The sequence below is a fragment of the Agelaius phoeniceus genome, chromosome 8 (genome assembly GCF_051311805.1).
Source record: "Agelaius phoeniceus isolate bAgePho1 chromosome 8, bAgePho1.hap1, whole genome shotgun sequence".
NCBI lineage: Eukaryota > Metazoa > Chordata > Aves > Passeriformes > Icteridae > Agelaius > Agelaius phoeniceus.
Window position 1 is genome coordinate 32,160,302 of NC_135272.1, and position 16,966 is coordinate 32,177,267.

Below are 16,966 nucleotides of genomic sequence, written 5' to 3' on the forward strand. Positions count from 1 at the left end.
GCGGCCTTGGCTGCAGAGGAGGAGCTGAAGGCAAGAGGCCGAGCCGCAGGTACAGGGAAGATCGTTCAGCCCGGGTAACTCGGCCTGGATAACTCAGCCTGGGCGCCCTCCTGACGCTCCAGCGCTTTCGTTCTCCACCAGATGGAAGCCAAGACCTTCTCCAATCCCAGGGTTTCTCCATGGCTTTTACCGAGCACAGCACGCTCGGTTTTGCACAACCACAGAGAGCCGCTCGTGAGGAGCTGTCGCCTCTTCATTTTCACACCCTAGTGCCCCTCTTTTACCTTGTAACCAGGCTGCTTTATTAACACAACTATCCTGCCAGACAAACACAAGGCTCTCTTCAAGCCCACATCACGAATTTCGAGTTTGCCTTCAGTGCAAGCAAGTTTATTTCCCGTGCCCTGACAAACCAGTGTCTCACATTCTGCCATTCCCCTTACAAGTTAATGCAAATAACAATTACTCCTGACTCACTGCTGGTACTGAAACCAGCTGCAGGCCATTTAAGGCAAAAGGCTTTCCCTGTATTCCTTCACAGCAAACAGAAGATTATGAGATACATCTCTGAATTAATATACATATTGTGTATCAGTCACCTGTGATGGTTTGATTAGTTATTTGAAATAAATTCTGCAGGATTTCTGCAAAAAGTATTAGGCTTCTCCATGTATGCAATATCAGGCAAGGTAGAATTCCCAACTCTTTTCTTCAGATTGCCATGTAGCTACTTGCTCGTTTGTCCTGTGAAAAACAATTCTGCCCATTCTAGTTTGAAGGGCCTGGAATGCAACTGTATTCTTTAAAGAAGCCAATCTGACTTGACCAGAACAACACAATTATATATTGGGTAGGAAAGGGCAAGGTCTTTTTTGCTACAGGAAAAAGGGTAAGTGAAAGAAAATAATTGAAATTCCATTTCTGCTGAATCCATTGTCTTTTATCAGGGAGCTACTGAGCTGACAAATCATTATTTGCACTGAAGTACTAAGTTTGTCTGCACAGCTCAAAATCTGGTGTGAATTTTTTTTTAATTTTATTGCTAGTTATAGAAGTTGCCCTAAAACCTGCTTCTTCTACAATTAGAACACAACACTATGCATTTATTGGCCAAATAATCCTTCTCCTCACTGTTCTAAACCTACATAGTGATTCCAGATTGCTGGGTTCGAAGACCATCACCTGTTAAAGAAAGATCAATGTAGTTTGATGGACTTTTAAAGCATTTAAAAGATTTCTCCACACACGTGGAGGATTCCTTACACAAGAAATGCAGCTGACACAAGCTCTCTGGCCACACCCAGTGAGTACATTTCTCTTTATTTTGCAGTTTCAGGAGTTTAGATACAACAAGCACAGTCCCAGCACTGCACAAATCACACTCTCAGCACGAGATCACACACACCCCCAACACGTCACATTAGAGATTCCCAAAAGCAACAGACAGAGGGATCAAGCCTTTAGCACAATGAGCTCAAACCACTCCAAAAAAGTTGCACTTTTGTCCAAAAATTTGTGCTTTTCTTCTTAGAGCTATTACATTTTGAGACACAGCAGAAGGAAATTACAAAAGCACTCAGTGGTGTCATGATCCAACACATTACAGGGCAGTGGGCAGGCACTCCACTCCTGTTCCTGGCATCAGGAAGTCTCCTCAGTCAGAGGAGATCACAGACCAAAGGTAAAAACTTTCCAGAATTTTCCCTCTTAAGACAACCAACTTCTCTCCATATCCACTCAGTTTAAAAATGTTGCCTCCCTTCAAAGCATGATGCCACAAAAAAGTTGACAGAATAACAGAATGTCTTTGCCACGTTTCATTTGCAGTTGTGTTTTATTAGTCACTCTTACTTTTCTTAAATTATACTTTGTGCTTGAATCTGAACCCAGAAAATCTAGCCCCCCACACACCCATCTAGAACAAGATTAAAAAAATAAATCAACAACAAAATGCAGAAAGATAATCTAATAATATTGGCACAAATACCTGCCAACACTCACATTTTGGTTTGTGATATTTTTATCTCTCTGAGACAGTGCTGTTCCATATCTTCTATGTTTTTGCCTCCAACCAAGCGTTCAGCAGCCAACTCCCCTTTTCCTTCATCCTGCAAGCAGCTGATGAGAGAAGATCCAGACTGGAGAGGTAAAACTACAGGATACAGGGGAAAGGCTGCAGGACAGAGAGATTGTGGGGAGAGGAGACTGGGGACAGGAATGTGCTGAACACAGCAACACCCCCAGCACTCTGCAAGCTGTGCTGAGAAGTTTGGAGGCAAGGGCAGCCCCTGGAAGGGCTCTTACTCCTTCACTCAGCAGCAGCCAAAGCACAGGGAAGGCAGGACAGGGATGGCTGCAAGGCCTCCTCCTCCTCCTCCTCCTCCTCCTCCTCCCCAGCCTGGCAGCTTTGATTCCTGCCTGTGTTCTTCACCTGTTTAGAGGCTTGACACAAAATCCAGCCCCTTCCTCTTCACTCTGGGAGACCTCACACTGTCAGACAGAAATGCTCTGCTTTCTGCTCCATCCTGCAGAAAAACTGAGGTCCGTGTCTGGAGGACAGCAACAATTCTCAAAATATCTGGGATTTGTTTGTTTGTTTATGTTTTAAAATAGCATATTCTTGCTTTTTAAGAGATTTCCCCCTTTCTGCTCTTAGACCTGATTCCCTCTAATTGGTTTTTGTGCTTTCTGCTGTTCTTGACAAAAACACTCTTTCTGCAATAGAGGAATTTAGAATTTAAAAATGCAACATTCTCTGTAGAAATAACATTTGCATCACTACACAATTATTATTCTTCAGTGTAACTCACATTCACACAAGGTGCACTTACAATATTTTTTCAGATTATTAAATTATTGAATGAAGAAATATATAATATCAACACTCCAGCACATTAAACAAACATACCAGTTTCCTACAACAGACACTTCTGCCTCTGGACTACATGATAATGCACCACCACAAATGAAAAGATAAAATTTAATCAGGGGACAAGGACATTTCTCAGTGTGAAAGGTCACTAGCACGAGCAGTTCTGCTGTGAAGGGGAGGGGTTGTCTGTGAGCCTCATGCTCCTTCCAGAAGTGCCCCTGGAATTGTCTGATTCTATGCTCTCTGACATCTTCTCACAGATTATATCCACCAGACGCTCAAACACCTGCCTCACGTTGATGTTTTCTTTGGCACTTGCCTCAAAATAGTCAAAACCTGGGAAAAAAGGGAACAAAATTATCAATAGAGACAGATGGTCATGATGGGTTTTAAAATATCAGGTTTTTTTCAGGATTTACCTGAAGAAAATAAGACATCAGATAATCCTGAAAGTCAGTTGATTCCCACAATCTCAGAACTGTGAGCAGAAATGCTTTTAAAAGTTATCAAGCTTCTTTAAGAGTGCAAAAAGGATACATGGGTCCTTCCCATTACCCTGGTCAGCACATCTGCAGGTAGGGGTAAACCCTGGGTAAGGGAGTCAGTTCTGCCCCTTTCATCAGTGCAGGTCCCCTGGGCTGCAGCTGGTGACCAGCGAGGTGTGGGGACAGCAGCAAGGTGTGGGGACAGCAGCAAGGTGTGGGGACAGCAGCGAGGTTTGGGGACAGCAGCAGGGTGTGGGGACAGCAACGAGGTTTGGGGACAGCAGCAAGGTGTGGGGACAGCAGCGAGGTTTGGGGACAGCAGCAGGGTGTGGGGACAGCAGCGAGGTTTGGGGACAGCAGCAAGGTGTGGGGACAGCAGCAGGGTGTGGGGACAGCAGCAGGGTGTGGGGACAGCAGCAGGGTGTGGGGACAGCAGCAGGGTGTGGGGACAGCAGCGAGGTTTGGGGACAGCAGCAGGGTGTGGGGACAGCAGCGAGGTTTGGGGACAGCAGCAAGGTGTGGGGACAGCAGCAAGGTGTCAGGACAGCAGCAAGGTGTGGGGACACCAGCAGGGTGTGGGGACAGCAGCAAGGTGTGGGGACACCAGCAGGGTGTGGGGAGAGCAGCAAGGTGTCAGGACAGCAGCGAGGTGTGGGGACAGCAGTGAGGTGTGGGGACAGCAGCAAGGTGTGGGGACAGCAGCAGGGTGTGGGGACAGCAGCAAGGTGTGGGGACAGCAGCAAGGTGTCAGGACAGCAGCAAGGTGTGGGGACAGCAGCAAGGTGTGAGGACAGCAGCAAGGTGTCAGGACAGCAGCAAGGTGTGGGGACAGCAGCAGGGTGTGGGGAGAGCAGCAAGGTGTCAGGACAGCAGCGAGGTGTGGGGAACCTCCCTGGGCTCCTCAGCCCTGCCAAGGGCCAGGCTCCCCCAAGCCCTTCTGTTCTCTGGCAACAGCAGAGGTCAGAGAGAGAATGAAAATGGGGGGTTGCTTTCCTTCTGCTGACCAATTGCTGTCAAAATGCTCCTTGACCCTTTAAACACTGAGCTTTTCTGATTAAAACAAACCAGAGCAGCAAGGCTGGAGTTACAGCAAGGAGGGGATGGCACCAGCTCCTCCTGCTGCCACCAGGGGCTGGGGGAGAAGCACCTGTGACAGACAGCCCAGGCCCTGCCTCAGCAGCAGGAATGCCCTGAACTGGGAAGCTTTTCCTTATCTCCCTCACCCCAGGGGCCTCGAGGGCCAACCAAGCTGTTGCTTCTCTTCTGTCAGGTTATTAAATTGCCAGCAGCGAGAGCTGAGGCCCCACAGAGAGTTTATTTTGCAATAAGGTCCATTCTGTCGTGCTTCATTCTGGGGATACTCAGCATTGCATCATTTCCCTTTGATTCTGCCACAAACAAAGAGAAAATTGGTCTTAACTGATTAGTGTGCCACTGCTGGCAGGCTGAGTCACCTCCATGTGGGGGATAAGTAGGTGTCCACCCCTTTTGGAGCCTTTTTAAGATTCATGGGACAAGGGGTGAAGTGATGGTGACGTTTGTCCTGTTAGCAAACAGGGGGAGCTGCCCTGCATCAGATGAGGGCTCTGTCTGCTCCACTTGCTGTTGTGATGATGAATAAAAATGTATATAAAAAGCACAGGAAATCAGAGAACTGCACTTAGGTATCTGTTAGTCCAACACTGGCTTAGGTTCTGCTAAACCAATCTGTTTTGGTTCAGTTCACATTCAGGCTAACAACAATTTCTTAATCTGATTAGGGAATTATTTCAATGATGTTAATGTCACTATGCAAATTTAGATAAATATGCTGAGGGATAACCTTTATGTGAATCATTATGATGAATATTAGCACTTTAAGCAGTCAATTGCCAATTAGATTCCTCCCACGTAACTCACAAAATAATTTCATATAATGCTGTACACATTAGCACGGTTACTATAAGGAAAAACTGATCTGAGCAAATCAGATCTATGTTCCAGCTCTTTTAAAAAGAGTCTTTTGGAAGTTGGGAGGTTACAGAAGAGCAGAGCTGGGACAGCACTTCCCAAAGGCTGTTGGGCTGCTCTGCACTGGGCTGGTTCCTCCAGGGTGAGCTGGACAAGCACCAGGTCAGGGCAGCACTGGGGATTCTTCTGCAAAACAGTTTCCTATTGATGGACTCAGTTGCTATGGTAACCCTGTGTGTGTGTGTTTTGAAGTGTCCCACACGTAAAGGATTCAGATTCTAGATGCCAAGTTTGTATTGATACAAGGAGATGAATTTTGGGAGGAGGAAAAAACATTGCAAGTCCAAATTGGGTTGGGAGTTCAAATAAAACTCTCCATTTGCTGCTACATTGGTCTGGACAAAATTTCAATTACTAGCAGTGTAATAATTGCTGTGAGATGGGTGGACACACATGCATCCACAACCTTCCTGAGAGTCTGCAAGCCAGGAACCAAGTTTATTCACATTCATATTTTCAAAAACAAATTAAATTCTGATGGGTAAAAAAGAGCCCATAACTGATTTTGCAAACTAACTGTATCTTTGTTTGCTTTGCCAATCCTACATGTAAATATTTACTCTTACAATAATAACAATGGTCTAATTTGATATTTGCTTGTTATTTGTTTAGGATGGCAGTGCCTCGAGGCTCCAGCCATGAATGGGACCCCTTTGTGTGTGCCATATGTAGAATTTACATTTTCAAGGCCACACTTTAAGCTACACCAATGTATGCAGTGTGTCCTGGAACTCCAGCACCCCCAGTTTAACAGTTTGTTATGCACCCTCCGATTACTGTTTAAAAACTGAAGACAACACAGGATTTTATAAATTGAGGATGATGATTATTCTTTTGGGTCTTTTGGTAAGAATCTCTACTCTTACAAGCTAAACATTTATGCCCACTGTAAGAGTCTCCACTGTTACCCGAATGAAATTTTATCAGGATTTACTTGTTACTTTGAATTCTTTAATAGAGAACAACAGTATAGGTAAATTTTAACACAGAGCCCTGATTTCATATTAAAAATATCTTATAGGCTATAATAGATAATGAAAGGTGATAAATAACTTATAAACTAGTATGAGTTTACTTGGCTCTTCATTATAATATTTTCATTGCAATCCCAGCTTCCTCTCAATGGAACTGTTTTGCTTTTTCTATCCCACATCAATAACATAATGTCATTTTCTTACCTGGATAGAGAAGCCTAGTACATTTTTAAAATATGTTTTACTCAATTCTTCAGTTCTGATGCATAAACTTCTTTCTTTTTCATTGTTTAGTTAAAAAAATGCTTCAACAAAAATCAATGTTTGCATTGATTTATAATGAGCCCATGGTACTTAGAGACCTGGAGACAGAATTATGTTTATGAAAACTTTTTCTCGTTTCATTCTGCTAAGCTAATAAAAGCTCTTTTATTCAGATAAACTTTATCTTCCTTGCACCTCTAGACACCACCTTTATAAACACAGCAACACTACAAGTATTCTACCAGGTATTCTTGGCCTACTGAGCCAAAAACAAGTGGAATATGAACCTAGAATATATTACACTTCTTAGCTGTGGGACCATTATTGAAGTGCTACTGCTGTACAAACTGAAAGGAGCAGAGTATAAAGAAGCAGAAGAAGAAAGGTGGAAAGAAAAGCTTTGCATGTACCCAGCTGATCTGCCAGATGTTTCCCCTTCTCCACAGGAACAATCCTGTCATCCTCCATGTCACATTTGTTTCCAACCAGGATCACTTGTGCATTGTCCCAGGAGTAAGTCTTGATTTGTGTGGCCCTACAAGAGGTCAAGAGAGACTGTTACATTCCATCAGCTGTGCCAAAATACCATCCTATATTAAATATGAAAACAAGTACCACTAATGACACCATCAGCATCCCCAGGCTGTGTTGATTCAAGGGCAAACGAGCAGGCTTACACACAAAGCAAGGATGCAGCCTGTGTAATTCACAGCACTGCTCTGTTTTAGCACTCCTTAACTTTGTGTGACAATAAAGGCTCTTGTTAAGACTTTGCAAGGGTTTTAAAGATCACAAGATCCAGATAAAAAACTGAATCAAGTGATTTTTGAAGATTAGGGACAAAAAAGGCATTTTGTAAAGCTTCTTCTCCTTTGGGTCTCATCTGTCAGATGAGAACAACAATCAATTACAGCTCTTAAGGATATTGTCCCATAAAGAAAGCCATGCAGCAGATGCACACTTCATGCTGGATTTACAACTCCATATATATAAGACAGAACAACAATAATTCTCTCATATTCTGCAGCACATTTTGCTGTAGATTATAAGGAACACCATAAGAACAGCTGGAAGTATCAAAGTGTCTTTGCTCAAACAGGAAAACTTCATGGAGACCGAAAATTACATAGAAACAACTGCCAAGGAGAAAGAGAAATTTACCAAATTGGGAAGACACAAGATCAAAGCAAGGCTCTGTGAACTAACAGAACCCAGCAGGACTAAAGGACACCTCAGGCTGGCTGGGAAGAGCACTTCAATGAGAGACCAACACTAACTTCAGTGGCACAGGGGGGCAGTGCAGGGGAGCTTGGCCAGGAGCACTCGGGTGACCTTGGAGCCTCTAAAGCTTCCTGTGGCTCATGTGCTGAAACTGGAGTGCAGCTCACAGTGGATCCCAGGATCTGACCTTACATTTGGCCTTTTTAGAGTTTTTCCATGACAGAAGAGAATATTCTTTTTGTGCATCCTGAGGGGCCAGTCCTCTCCCACCATCCTTGGTGTCCCAGAGGTGTTCCAGAGCCAGCAGCAGGACATTATTACCTCGGTAGCATTCACTTTCATCCAACTTTTCAGACCCACACAACCTATTTTATCTTCACCAAGTCAGCTCTGTCTTTGAAGGCTCCCTCCTCCCCAGGGCTATGCCAGAAGCCATACACTCCTCTCCTCCATCCTCTTCCACTCCCTAACTCAACTTCCCACTCTTTGCCCCACCACCTCTCCAGGCAGGACACTGCAGTTTCAGGCAAATCTGCCATTTCCCAGGAGAGCCAGGAGTCCACTCAAATTTTACTTCTGTGTAAGTTTCCTTGAACTCCCTTAACAATAAAGCACTTGATTCCTTCTCTTTTGAATGAGCAGCAGCCTCCAGCTCTGATCTACTAATGACAATTTTTAATTAGTCTGAGTTGCTTCCTTGCTTTTTTCCCTGGAAAGCAGCCAGCTATGTTACTCCACAGATACCTGGGAAAAAGGGGGCATTTCATTGTGCAACTTGCCTTGAAGAGGCTGCCTTGGAGTGCCCTGGAGAACAGGAACCTCACCCAAGCCCAGCCCCACATTGCAACATGCAAAAATAAACAAAGCCTGTATGCAATGAAACTTCTTACTCTCCCTAGTGTCTTCCTGGAGAGGATCTCACTCCAATCCCAATTTTAGCTCCTCCAGTCTCACCCTTTTGAGTGTCTCCATGTAGACAAGTCCTGTGAGAGCTAATATGGATCTGTGATGAGTTTTTGTGGTACTCTGGAGTTTCTCAAGGCTCATTAGAGAAGGGGGTGACTGCAGAAATCAGCCAGAAACCCAGGGAGATGAAATCTCCCCTCCATAAGCAATAGGGAGAAATAAAGTCTCCCCAAGTTCAACTTCAAACAACTACAAGCAGGCTTCTCTTCTGACTCACAGTTCAGCCTCTGGATTCATTTCAGCCCCTGGCATGCTGTGGGGACACCCTGCCAAATCTTAACTATTTACACAGAATTACTTAGAAAATGAAAAGAAGCAAACAGCATGAAGGATCTCCCAGAGAACTGCATCCTTCTCCTTGCTTTGTACAAATTAGTGGAAAACCTCTTACAGAACACCAATTTATTCTTCTAAGGAATAAAAAACAACCAAAAACATTATGAAGAACAAATAAAGGAACCCTGATGTCCATACAAAATGAAAGGCAGAAAATTTCCAGATGCTTTTGGAAAGATAAATGAATAATAACAAGGCTTGTGTGATGGAGCTGTTTCAACAACCATCAGGGCAGCCTAATATACACACTGGGAGAAACACATTTCTGTGACATAATAAAATGCTGTGCCTTGTTTGTGCTGAATTCCCCAAATTAACAATAAAGCACAAACATTGTGTTTCATTCTTAGAAGAAAAATAATCTCAGGTTCACAGTTAGATGGAGGTATCAACAACTCAGTTTGGGTTAAAGATAAATAATGCTGATTTGTGAATCCAGATGTCCCTTGTATCTAAGTTAAATTTTACCAATTTTTATTTCCCTTCTATGAAATTGTCTAGATTGTCCAAAGCACAGCTTCCATAATATTTTGTATTTACTTTACAGTTTCAAGTACTGAGTATATTTTAGTTCCACTGCAGTTTCAAACAAGGTATAAACAAGTGATTTATCCACACACAAAACTATCAACCCAACATCAAATAATAGCTACCAAAGGAAACTACTAAAAAAATTCTAGAAACTGAGCTGAAAGCTATGAAAGCTCATTTAACCCTTTCACCCACCCTACAGGAAAGACATATTCAAAGGAAATATTTACTTATTTTCAAATATCAATTATAACCAATCTTTGTGTTTGCCTACTTATATTTTTTCTTGTAAAATAACCTGTCTGAACTCTTGCCACACTGCAGTATGGCTTAATATTTTAAGGTTTCTCATACAATGTGTTGTAAATTTTCCAGTGAACAAGAGAAAAAGTCATGTTCCAGGTACTCCCAAATGCATTTAAATAGTGTCTCTTTCTCAGTGGTTTTAAGATCATTATCATTAATTGGGGTGATTCATGTGAATGAAATAAAGATTCTGCTTTGCATTCATATTCTGCTTGGAGAGTTTGTCTAAATACTGATATACAGCCATGATGCTCTCACTCAGGAGAGAAAGTGCCTTTACTTGGTTTAGGAGAGGTGTGAGTGACACAAAGCAAACCAGGATCCTCTTCAGGACATCCCCCCATGGAAAGAGTGAGGGTAGTAAAAGGTCTCCCAGGGAAGAAATCATTTGGCAGACTGGGAGGAATATTCTCATTTCCCTTGTGGATAGGAGAGGCCCAATCAGGCAGCTGCTAAAACAGTCATGTGCCAATGATCCAGAGATGGACATAAAGGAGCTCAAGTAGTAGACACCTTCATTTTCTATGCAGAGTACAGCTCCTGACTGAAGATCATATCCAGTGGAATAAGTTCTTTTAATCATAACTGTATCATGCAGAATGGTGGGGGAAAAAATCCTACTTGCTATGCTCGAAAATGGCCAATAGAGCAGCACCAGCACCAGCCAAAAGCCTTTTTCTCCATTTCTTGTGCCTTTGGAAATTTTGGAAGCAATTTTGCAGACTGGAGGAGAACCATCTCCTGGCTGCAATAGCCACTAGAGGACTCTGCTGGCCCAGAGATGCTGGCTTGGCTGCAGTCTTCATCTCTCCACTGGACAAGCTTCAGGAAGGAAGGAAATGGTGCTTTTTATCCATCCCACTACCTCATTTGGGATCAGAACCTTAAAGCTGGTTGGAAAGATTCCTGACACACAGAGAAAAAACACCCTGATGGTTCACCTCTGTCCTTTGGCTGACAAAGCGCTCTCAGCAAAGATTTTCCTGCAGCTCATGTGGCACAGGAAGAGATGAAGTCAAAAAGACAGAGCTGACCTTTCCCAATTCTTACTCTCACACCAGTGCCTTTGGAGCAGACCTTAGACTACTTCCAATATAAAGCTTCAGGTTAAACTCCACCTGTGCAAACTTTAAAATAGTAGCAGCTCAAGAAATGGAGATTTGGTAAATTTTGGCTAACTTAAGACTGGTAAGTAAAACTTACTAGAGCAGAACCAACAGACGGACAGGTAGATGAACTGTGTGGTCATAGGGATCTTGTTTCATCAGAGAAACAAGCTGGAAATATTTATTGTTTAGTGAAAGATATTGCCCCAGCTCACATGCCTGCACTCCTATGGAAAACATCCCTGTGCAGGCACTTGCAGAAAAAGCCTCATCTGAGCAAAACTTGATGGATGAAACTGGTTTTGGCAAAACCTTTAGGTTTGTATTTCTAACAAAAAAATAATGTATTCCTCAACCACAAGCTCCTGAAGGACTGCTCAAGATGGGGCTGCAGATCATTGGGTGTTGTGGTACTGGGGATGGGGGGTGAAAGTGGAGACTGCATCTTGCATGTGACCTTCATGAGAGAACAAAACCTGGGCAGCTTTAGAGGACAGACAAATCACTTGAAACAGCAAACCAGCGTTTGAGTTACAGCCTGGCTTAGGGGATATCCAGAATAGGTGTTCAGAAAGCCAGGCTGAGCCAGATGCTAGCAGCCAGTGCCACAGCCAGGATGTCACATGCTCCAGAGGGTCACTGAGATCACTGCAAATCAATCTGCCTCAGGAGATCACATTAACCACTGCACTGCCCTTCTCTGCACTGTGGCCACTCTTATCTGCAGTAATGAGCACCAGGAAACCAGCAGAAATGACTGCAAGACATTTCAGTGGAGTCACAGGGCACTACTGAGGAGAAACACAGCCTTTCCCCAACTCCTGAGATGTGAATTGAACAACCACTGTTAATCTCTATTTTTAGCAGCATAGCCAGAAATCTTATAAACCCAAAAAAAAAGCATTGAAGGATTAATTTCTTCACAATAAATTGAAACTTTTAAAAGTAACAAATACTATAGTATGCTACAATATTTGAATTACAACTTTTTCATTAAAATGAAACTGTAGAACTTTTTCTAAGGAATGTTTATAAATCAAATTATTGAGGTGAAGAGGAAAGAACATGGAGGTGACAGAGGGTGGGATGTCTCATGTTCTCAACAAACAATTGTGGGGAGAGAATTGGCCAAAACCCAAACAAACCCAACATTACCAACAGTGTTTCAGTTTTTCCTACCAGTCCTGCACAGCATTGAAGGAGTCCTCACTGGTGATATCATACATGAGGACAAAGCCCATGGCCCCTCGGTAGTAGGCTGTGGTGATGGTCCTGTACCTTTCTTGTCCAGCTGTATCCTGCAAGAAAGAAAAGAACATTTAGGCTTTAAGACTTCAGTTCTCAGCAGCAAAAACTGTAATTAGGTCTTATATCTAAAATAAGACAACCACTCTTTGTTATTATACATTTGAAAATTCTCAGTTTCTCCCAGCTGAAATGAACTCTACTTACATTTTAGCATTAATTAGTCTTTTGCATCAACCATGATTTGTTAAATGCATTTTGACACATGTACTATTAAAAAAATACCAAAGATGTCAACCCTTTAATTGCTCTTCTCTGCCTCAGCTGCAATGCAATAATAAAATGTTAGCAGAGTTCACTGAAAACTGACACTTCAAAGCAGAGGCAAAATAACCGGTCCAGGACTGTTCCAGGCAGAAAACATTCACATGTTGCAATTCAGTGTCACGGTCAGGGAAATGTCCTTGAGGTAGATGCTGGGGGTGACTCCCTTTCTTGCCTCAGGTTAGACACAAAAATTAAAGATTTTATGCAATCAACATTACTAAAGAAAGTGAAATTAATGTGGAATATCCTAATCACAGAGTCTGAGGTGCACATACTAATATGAGATCTATTAATCCTGTTCTGCTGGTTCATCTTAATTCTGTTTACCCACAGAGTTCCTGCAGAGTTCCTCCACCTGCAGTTGTCATTTCTGTGTTCAGCTGGGCAGCACAAAGGTGAACTCTGGCATATGCAACAGAAGAATTTTGAAAGACTTGTGACAACTAGAAAACATGTCAACTACCATCTGTTGGATGCCAGGAGCGCTTTTCCTTTACATTTTGCAAGCTTATTTTTAAGCTGAGCAATATTTCTACACCAGAACTGCAGTCCTACAGCCCAATCCCTTCCCTCCAGACCTGCCTTCTGAACCAAGGAGAGAAGTCACGTGCTGATTGTCTCTCTCACTCTGAAGGTGTCTATCTTTTGAACACATTTCATCCTTCTTCGGGCAAATGGCAGCTCTGTGAAACAGCTGCAGGGAGCCAAAAGGCTTTGCCTTCAAATTGTGTGCTCAGTATGAGGTGTCAACTTATAGTTACTGTGATGGGTTAGTTCTAAAATGAACCATCCTTCAGACCCCCAAAACCCACACTGAAGAAAGCATTGCTGCCACTGGTTTAAAATGGGATTAAAGTTCTAAAGAAAAAGACCCAAAAGGACTTAACAACCATGTAACTAGTTGGAAGAGTAACATAAATCCACATAGAGCACTCTTGCAGGAGTAGAGATCAGACACAGCTCCTCACCCCAGCCTCAGGAGACAGTGGGGAGGAAACTCAGCTTTAAAATCATCCTGCCCATCATCACAGCCATCCATGCAGCTTTGTTTTTGCTGCATGCAAGAGACAGTGCTGGCCCTTGCAGAACACACAGCAGCCAGTCTGGGCCACCTGTTGTTCTGCACCAGAACATCACAGAGCCTCTCTGCAGGACAGCACTTGTAAATAAGCTCCCTACAGCTTGCTTAAAAGGCTCTGCTATTGCACCACTGTGAGACCATCCACAGCTGTAACACACTGTGAATTTCCCAGTGGAGAGGCTGTGCAGCAGGAATCTTGCTCTTTCTCCACCAGATGTCTGGGAAAAGATGTGATTTTTTCCCTTAAACTTGCGCATTTATTTCAGGACAGGGTAGTCCATTGGCTGCTCACGATGAACCATTGCACACTGGCTGAGGAACTGCTCTGTTCCCTCCTGGCAACAGGTCAGAGATGGGAATATCACAATGAGGTGGGCTCCACCCTGCAGCCTGAGTGACCATTTCTTTTCCTGCCAGCGATAAATCCATCACAGAGCACTCTCATATTCACTGACACCACATCCCCCCTCAGCTGCTGAACAGCTAAACCAGCCATGACAACTAGATCCTAACTATATTTCTTCAAGCAAGGAAGGTCTCAGCAGTAATAGCATTGCTCTTCTGTTCAGAGAGATGATCGTTTATTTTAGCCTGATTTCCTAAAGACATGAAGTTTATTAAAACATCAGTCTCCACACAGGCACACTTGATCAGATTTGCCTGAAGGAAAATGTGTTCAAATGTTTTCATATTTGTCACAAAAAGTAGTTGGTAAGGTAAAGAGAGACCTTAAGCATACCTTAGCTGTGAAAAAAGCTGAAGTGCAATGATTATCTTTTCCAAGGAATCATAACAGAGAGGCTTTCTTTGTGCCTCACTGGGAGAAGGCCCTAAATCAGTAACTTCAGAGATCCTGCAACCAACAAAACCAAACAAATCCATAGGAAGTCAGGTTTCTCCACATCTCATGCTCACAGAGTTACTGTTTGATACCTGCATTCACAGGTTCATCTGCCTTCTAAACCTCATCTCCTATCTTCTCCTCTGTGTTTAAGCAGTGCCCACTCTGGCTTAGGGCATGAGGCTGTGACTAGGCAGAAAGCAACTGCAAGACACATTGTCAAGTTACATGCAGAGTAATTTGGAAAGAAATTAAATTTGACAATGGCTCAGAGCAAGGACTCAGCTCTGGGGACATACATCCAGGCTATCCTGGGAAGCAGCCTCAAGGGACACACAGGGTGACTCCCAAAATCTGTCCTGATACCACCTCAGTGCCTCAGCTCAGTGAGGAATTGGACTGAAAAAGCCAAATTGTGCTACTGCCTGAAAGCTCTGGACTTTAGCACATCTGATTTGATTTCAGAATTCTGTCTGTGATCCCCCTGTGAGTGGGGATGGCCCCAGTTTATACATTGGTGAGAGATGGGGCTGCAGGAGGCACAGAACCCCAAGGGATAACATGAGTTTGCTCAGTCATAACCTGTCCTATGTGGCAGTGCACTTAAACCATTAGAAAGATAAGTTGCATATTCACTAGAATATACTTCTTGTGTGCCTGTCTTCTCACAGAGTGTGTGAGGGAAATGCATCCTGTATCTCATGGTATATAAAGATTGTTCATAGCCTTTCCCTGCTAGCCATGTGCTACAATACAGAGATGTGATTCATCTCCTCCTGAGTCACTGATGGTTTCCTCACTCTGTTTTACTGTACAGGTACAGAGCATGTCATCTCCCCTCACAGCTTTATAGTGGCATTTCTCCAACTGCATCTGAATTGTTGTACAATCACCCTGAAATTACTTTTTTCCTTAGGTTACATTAGCTTCTTAGACAGCAATAAACTGGCTTAATTTTCTTGACTCACCCCATGAGAGCTCAAGTGCACAACCCCCCTCCACACACACACAGATGCCTCAGCATAAATAAAATAAAACAAACTGCAAGATCTGAGCTCACTTTCTTCATCAACTACAACAGTTGTCCTTCTCTCAGTTTAAAACACCACAAGCCTCAGGTAATTAGTAATTTCAGGTTTTTAAGTTCAAGTTGTTTATCTAATGAAGGAAAAAACAACTGACAGAAATTGCTCCCCACCCCGCCAGGTTGTTTCCAAGATTTCCAGGTAGACCACAAACTCATTAGGAGCCAAGTACATGAGGCACAGGCAGGGATCAGCAGGAAGGTTGATGTAGCACTAATTAACAGTCTAGCCAAATGCCTGGGTGGAATAGCCTGAGCCCCCAGCTTCCAGAAAGCTGCTAGGCTGTCCCTGAGGAGGAACCAGAGAGCTTGGCTGTGAGCAGGCACAGGAGGGTTTCTGGGAGATGTATTTACACCAGGGTGCTACCAGCTCTGCTCTTCTGCAGCTTACATGTGTGCCTGTGCTCTATGCAAACAATTAAAAACACCCACAGGACCATTAGTGGGTAGCTTGAAACAAAAATGTGAAGGTTTTGCATTAATGAGCAATCAAAATTCAGTATTTATCAGAGAAGAAAAAGACCTAAATGCATTTGCATTGTGTGCAGATGCCCTCTAGTCTCAAGATCCATCACGCAAACATTCACAATAGGAGTACAATCAGCTTTTCTTAAATTTACTTGGCTGTCTCAGCAGAAACTACAAGGCACTAACACAGAAAATATATTTCAGTTTTTAAATAATGACAGATGCTCTTTGCTGCAGGTCTGAAAACCCACAATCCCTGATTCCGAACCATCCTTCTTCTACTCAAGATTTCCAGCCACAAATTCTTTGTTCCAAATAAAATGTCACTGAAACATCTAATCTGTACTGAATTTAATCCCCTTAGCACTATGACTTTTCTAGCAGTGTATGTGACAAATAGCCTCTAAGGAAATAAACATTTCCATTTTTTAAAGAATTATTGTGTGATTTCCATGGTTTTTTGGTTGTTTTTTTTAAAGAAGAATGAGAGTTGATTCATGCAAGAATTCATGCAAGGATGAGAGTTGCTTATTGTCCAGCTATTGGCAACATCTCCAGTCTGCATGCACGTGGCATGATCCTTCCTTAGGCTGCTCAGAGTCAGAACAGAGGCTACGTCCTCCCAAATAACCAGCACCCACCATGATCTGGGCCTTCTTCAAACCTCCTGAAGGAAAGACTTCTTCCCTGCTGTTAAATGTCACATTGTAACATACTATGGCATTTTGCACTTTGTTTGGGGTTGGGTCAGCCTTGGAGACAGGATAATCCACTTTCCCCCTGTGGCTATAGGGGGCTGTTACACACAGGTACACATCTCCTTTGCAAAAGTAGACTTTGGAGTGGAAG

The 16,966-nt window shown here is 43.2% G+C and overlaps 1 protein-coding gene across 2 annotated transcripts in view; it reads right to left on the bottom strand.

Annotated features, from left to right (window-relative positions):
* Positions 1 to 1,303: 1,303 nt before the first annotated feature.
* Positions 1,304 to 16,966, bottom strand: part of RAB3B (RAB3B, member RAS oncogene family) — a 52,721-nt gene continuing 37,058 nt past the window's right edge. For both annotated transcript variants that reach the window (XM_054638507.2, XM_054638506.2), the window contains 3 exons: positions 12,251 to 12,369; positions 7,016 to 7,140; positions 1,304 to 3,208 (listed from right to left, as the gene is read on the bottom strand). In XM_054638507.2, coding sequence (XP_054494482.1) covers positions 3,021 to 3,208; positions 7,016 to 7,140; positions 12,251 to 12,369 — 432 coding nt within the window. In that variant the 3' untranslated portion in view covers positions 1,304 to 3,020. The remainder of the gene's footprint in view (positions 3,209 to 7,015; positions 7,141 to 12,250; positions 12,370 to 16,966) is intronic.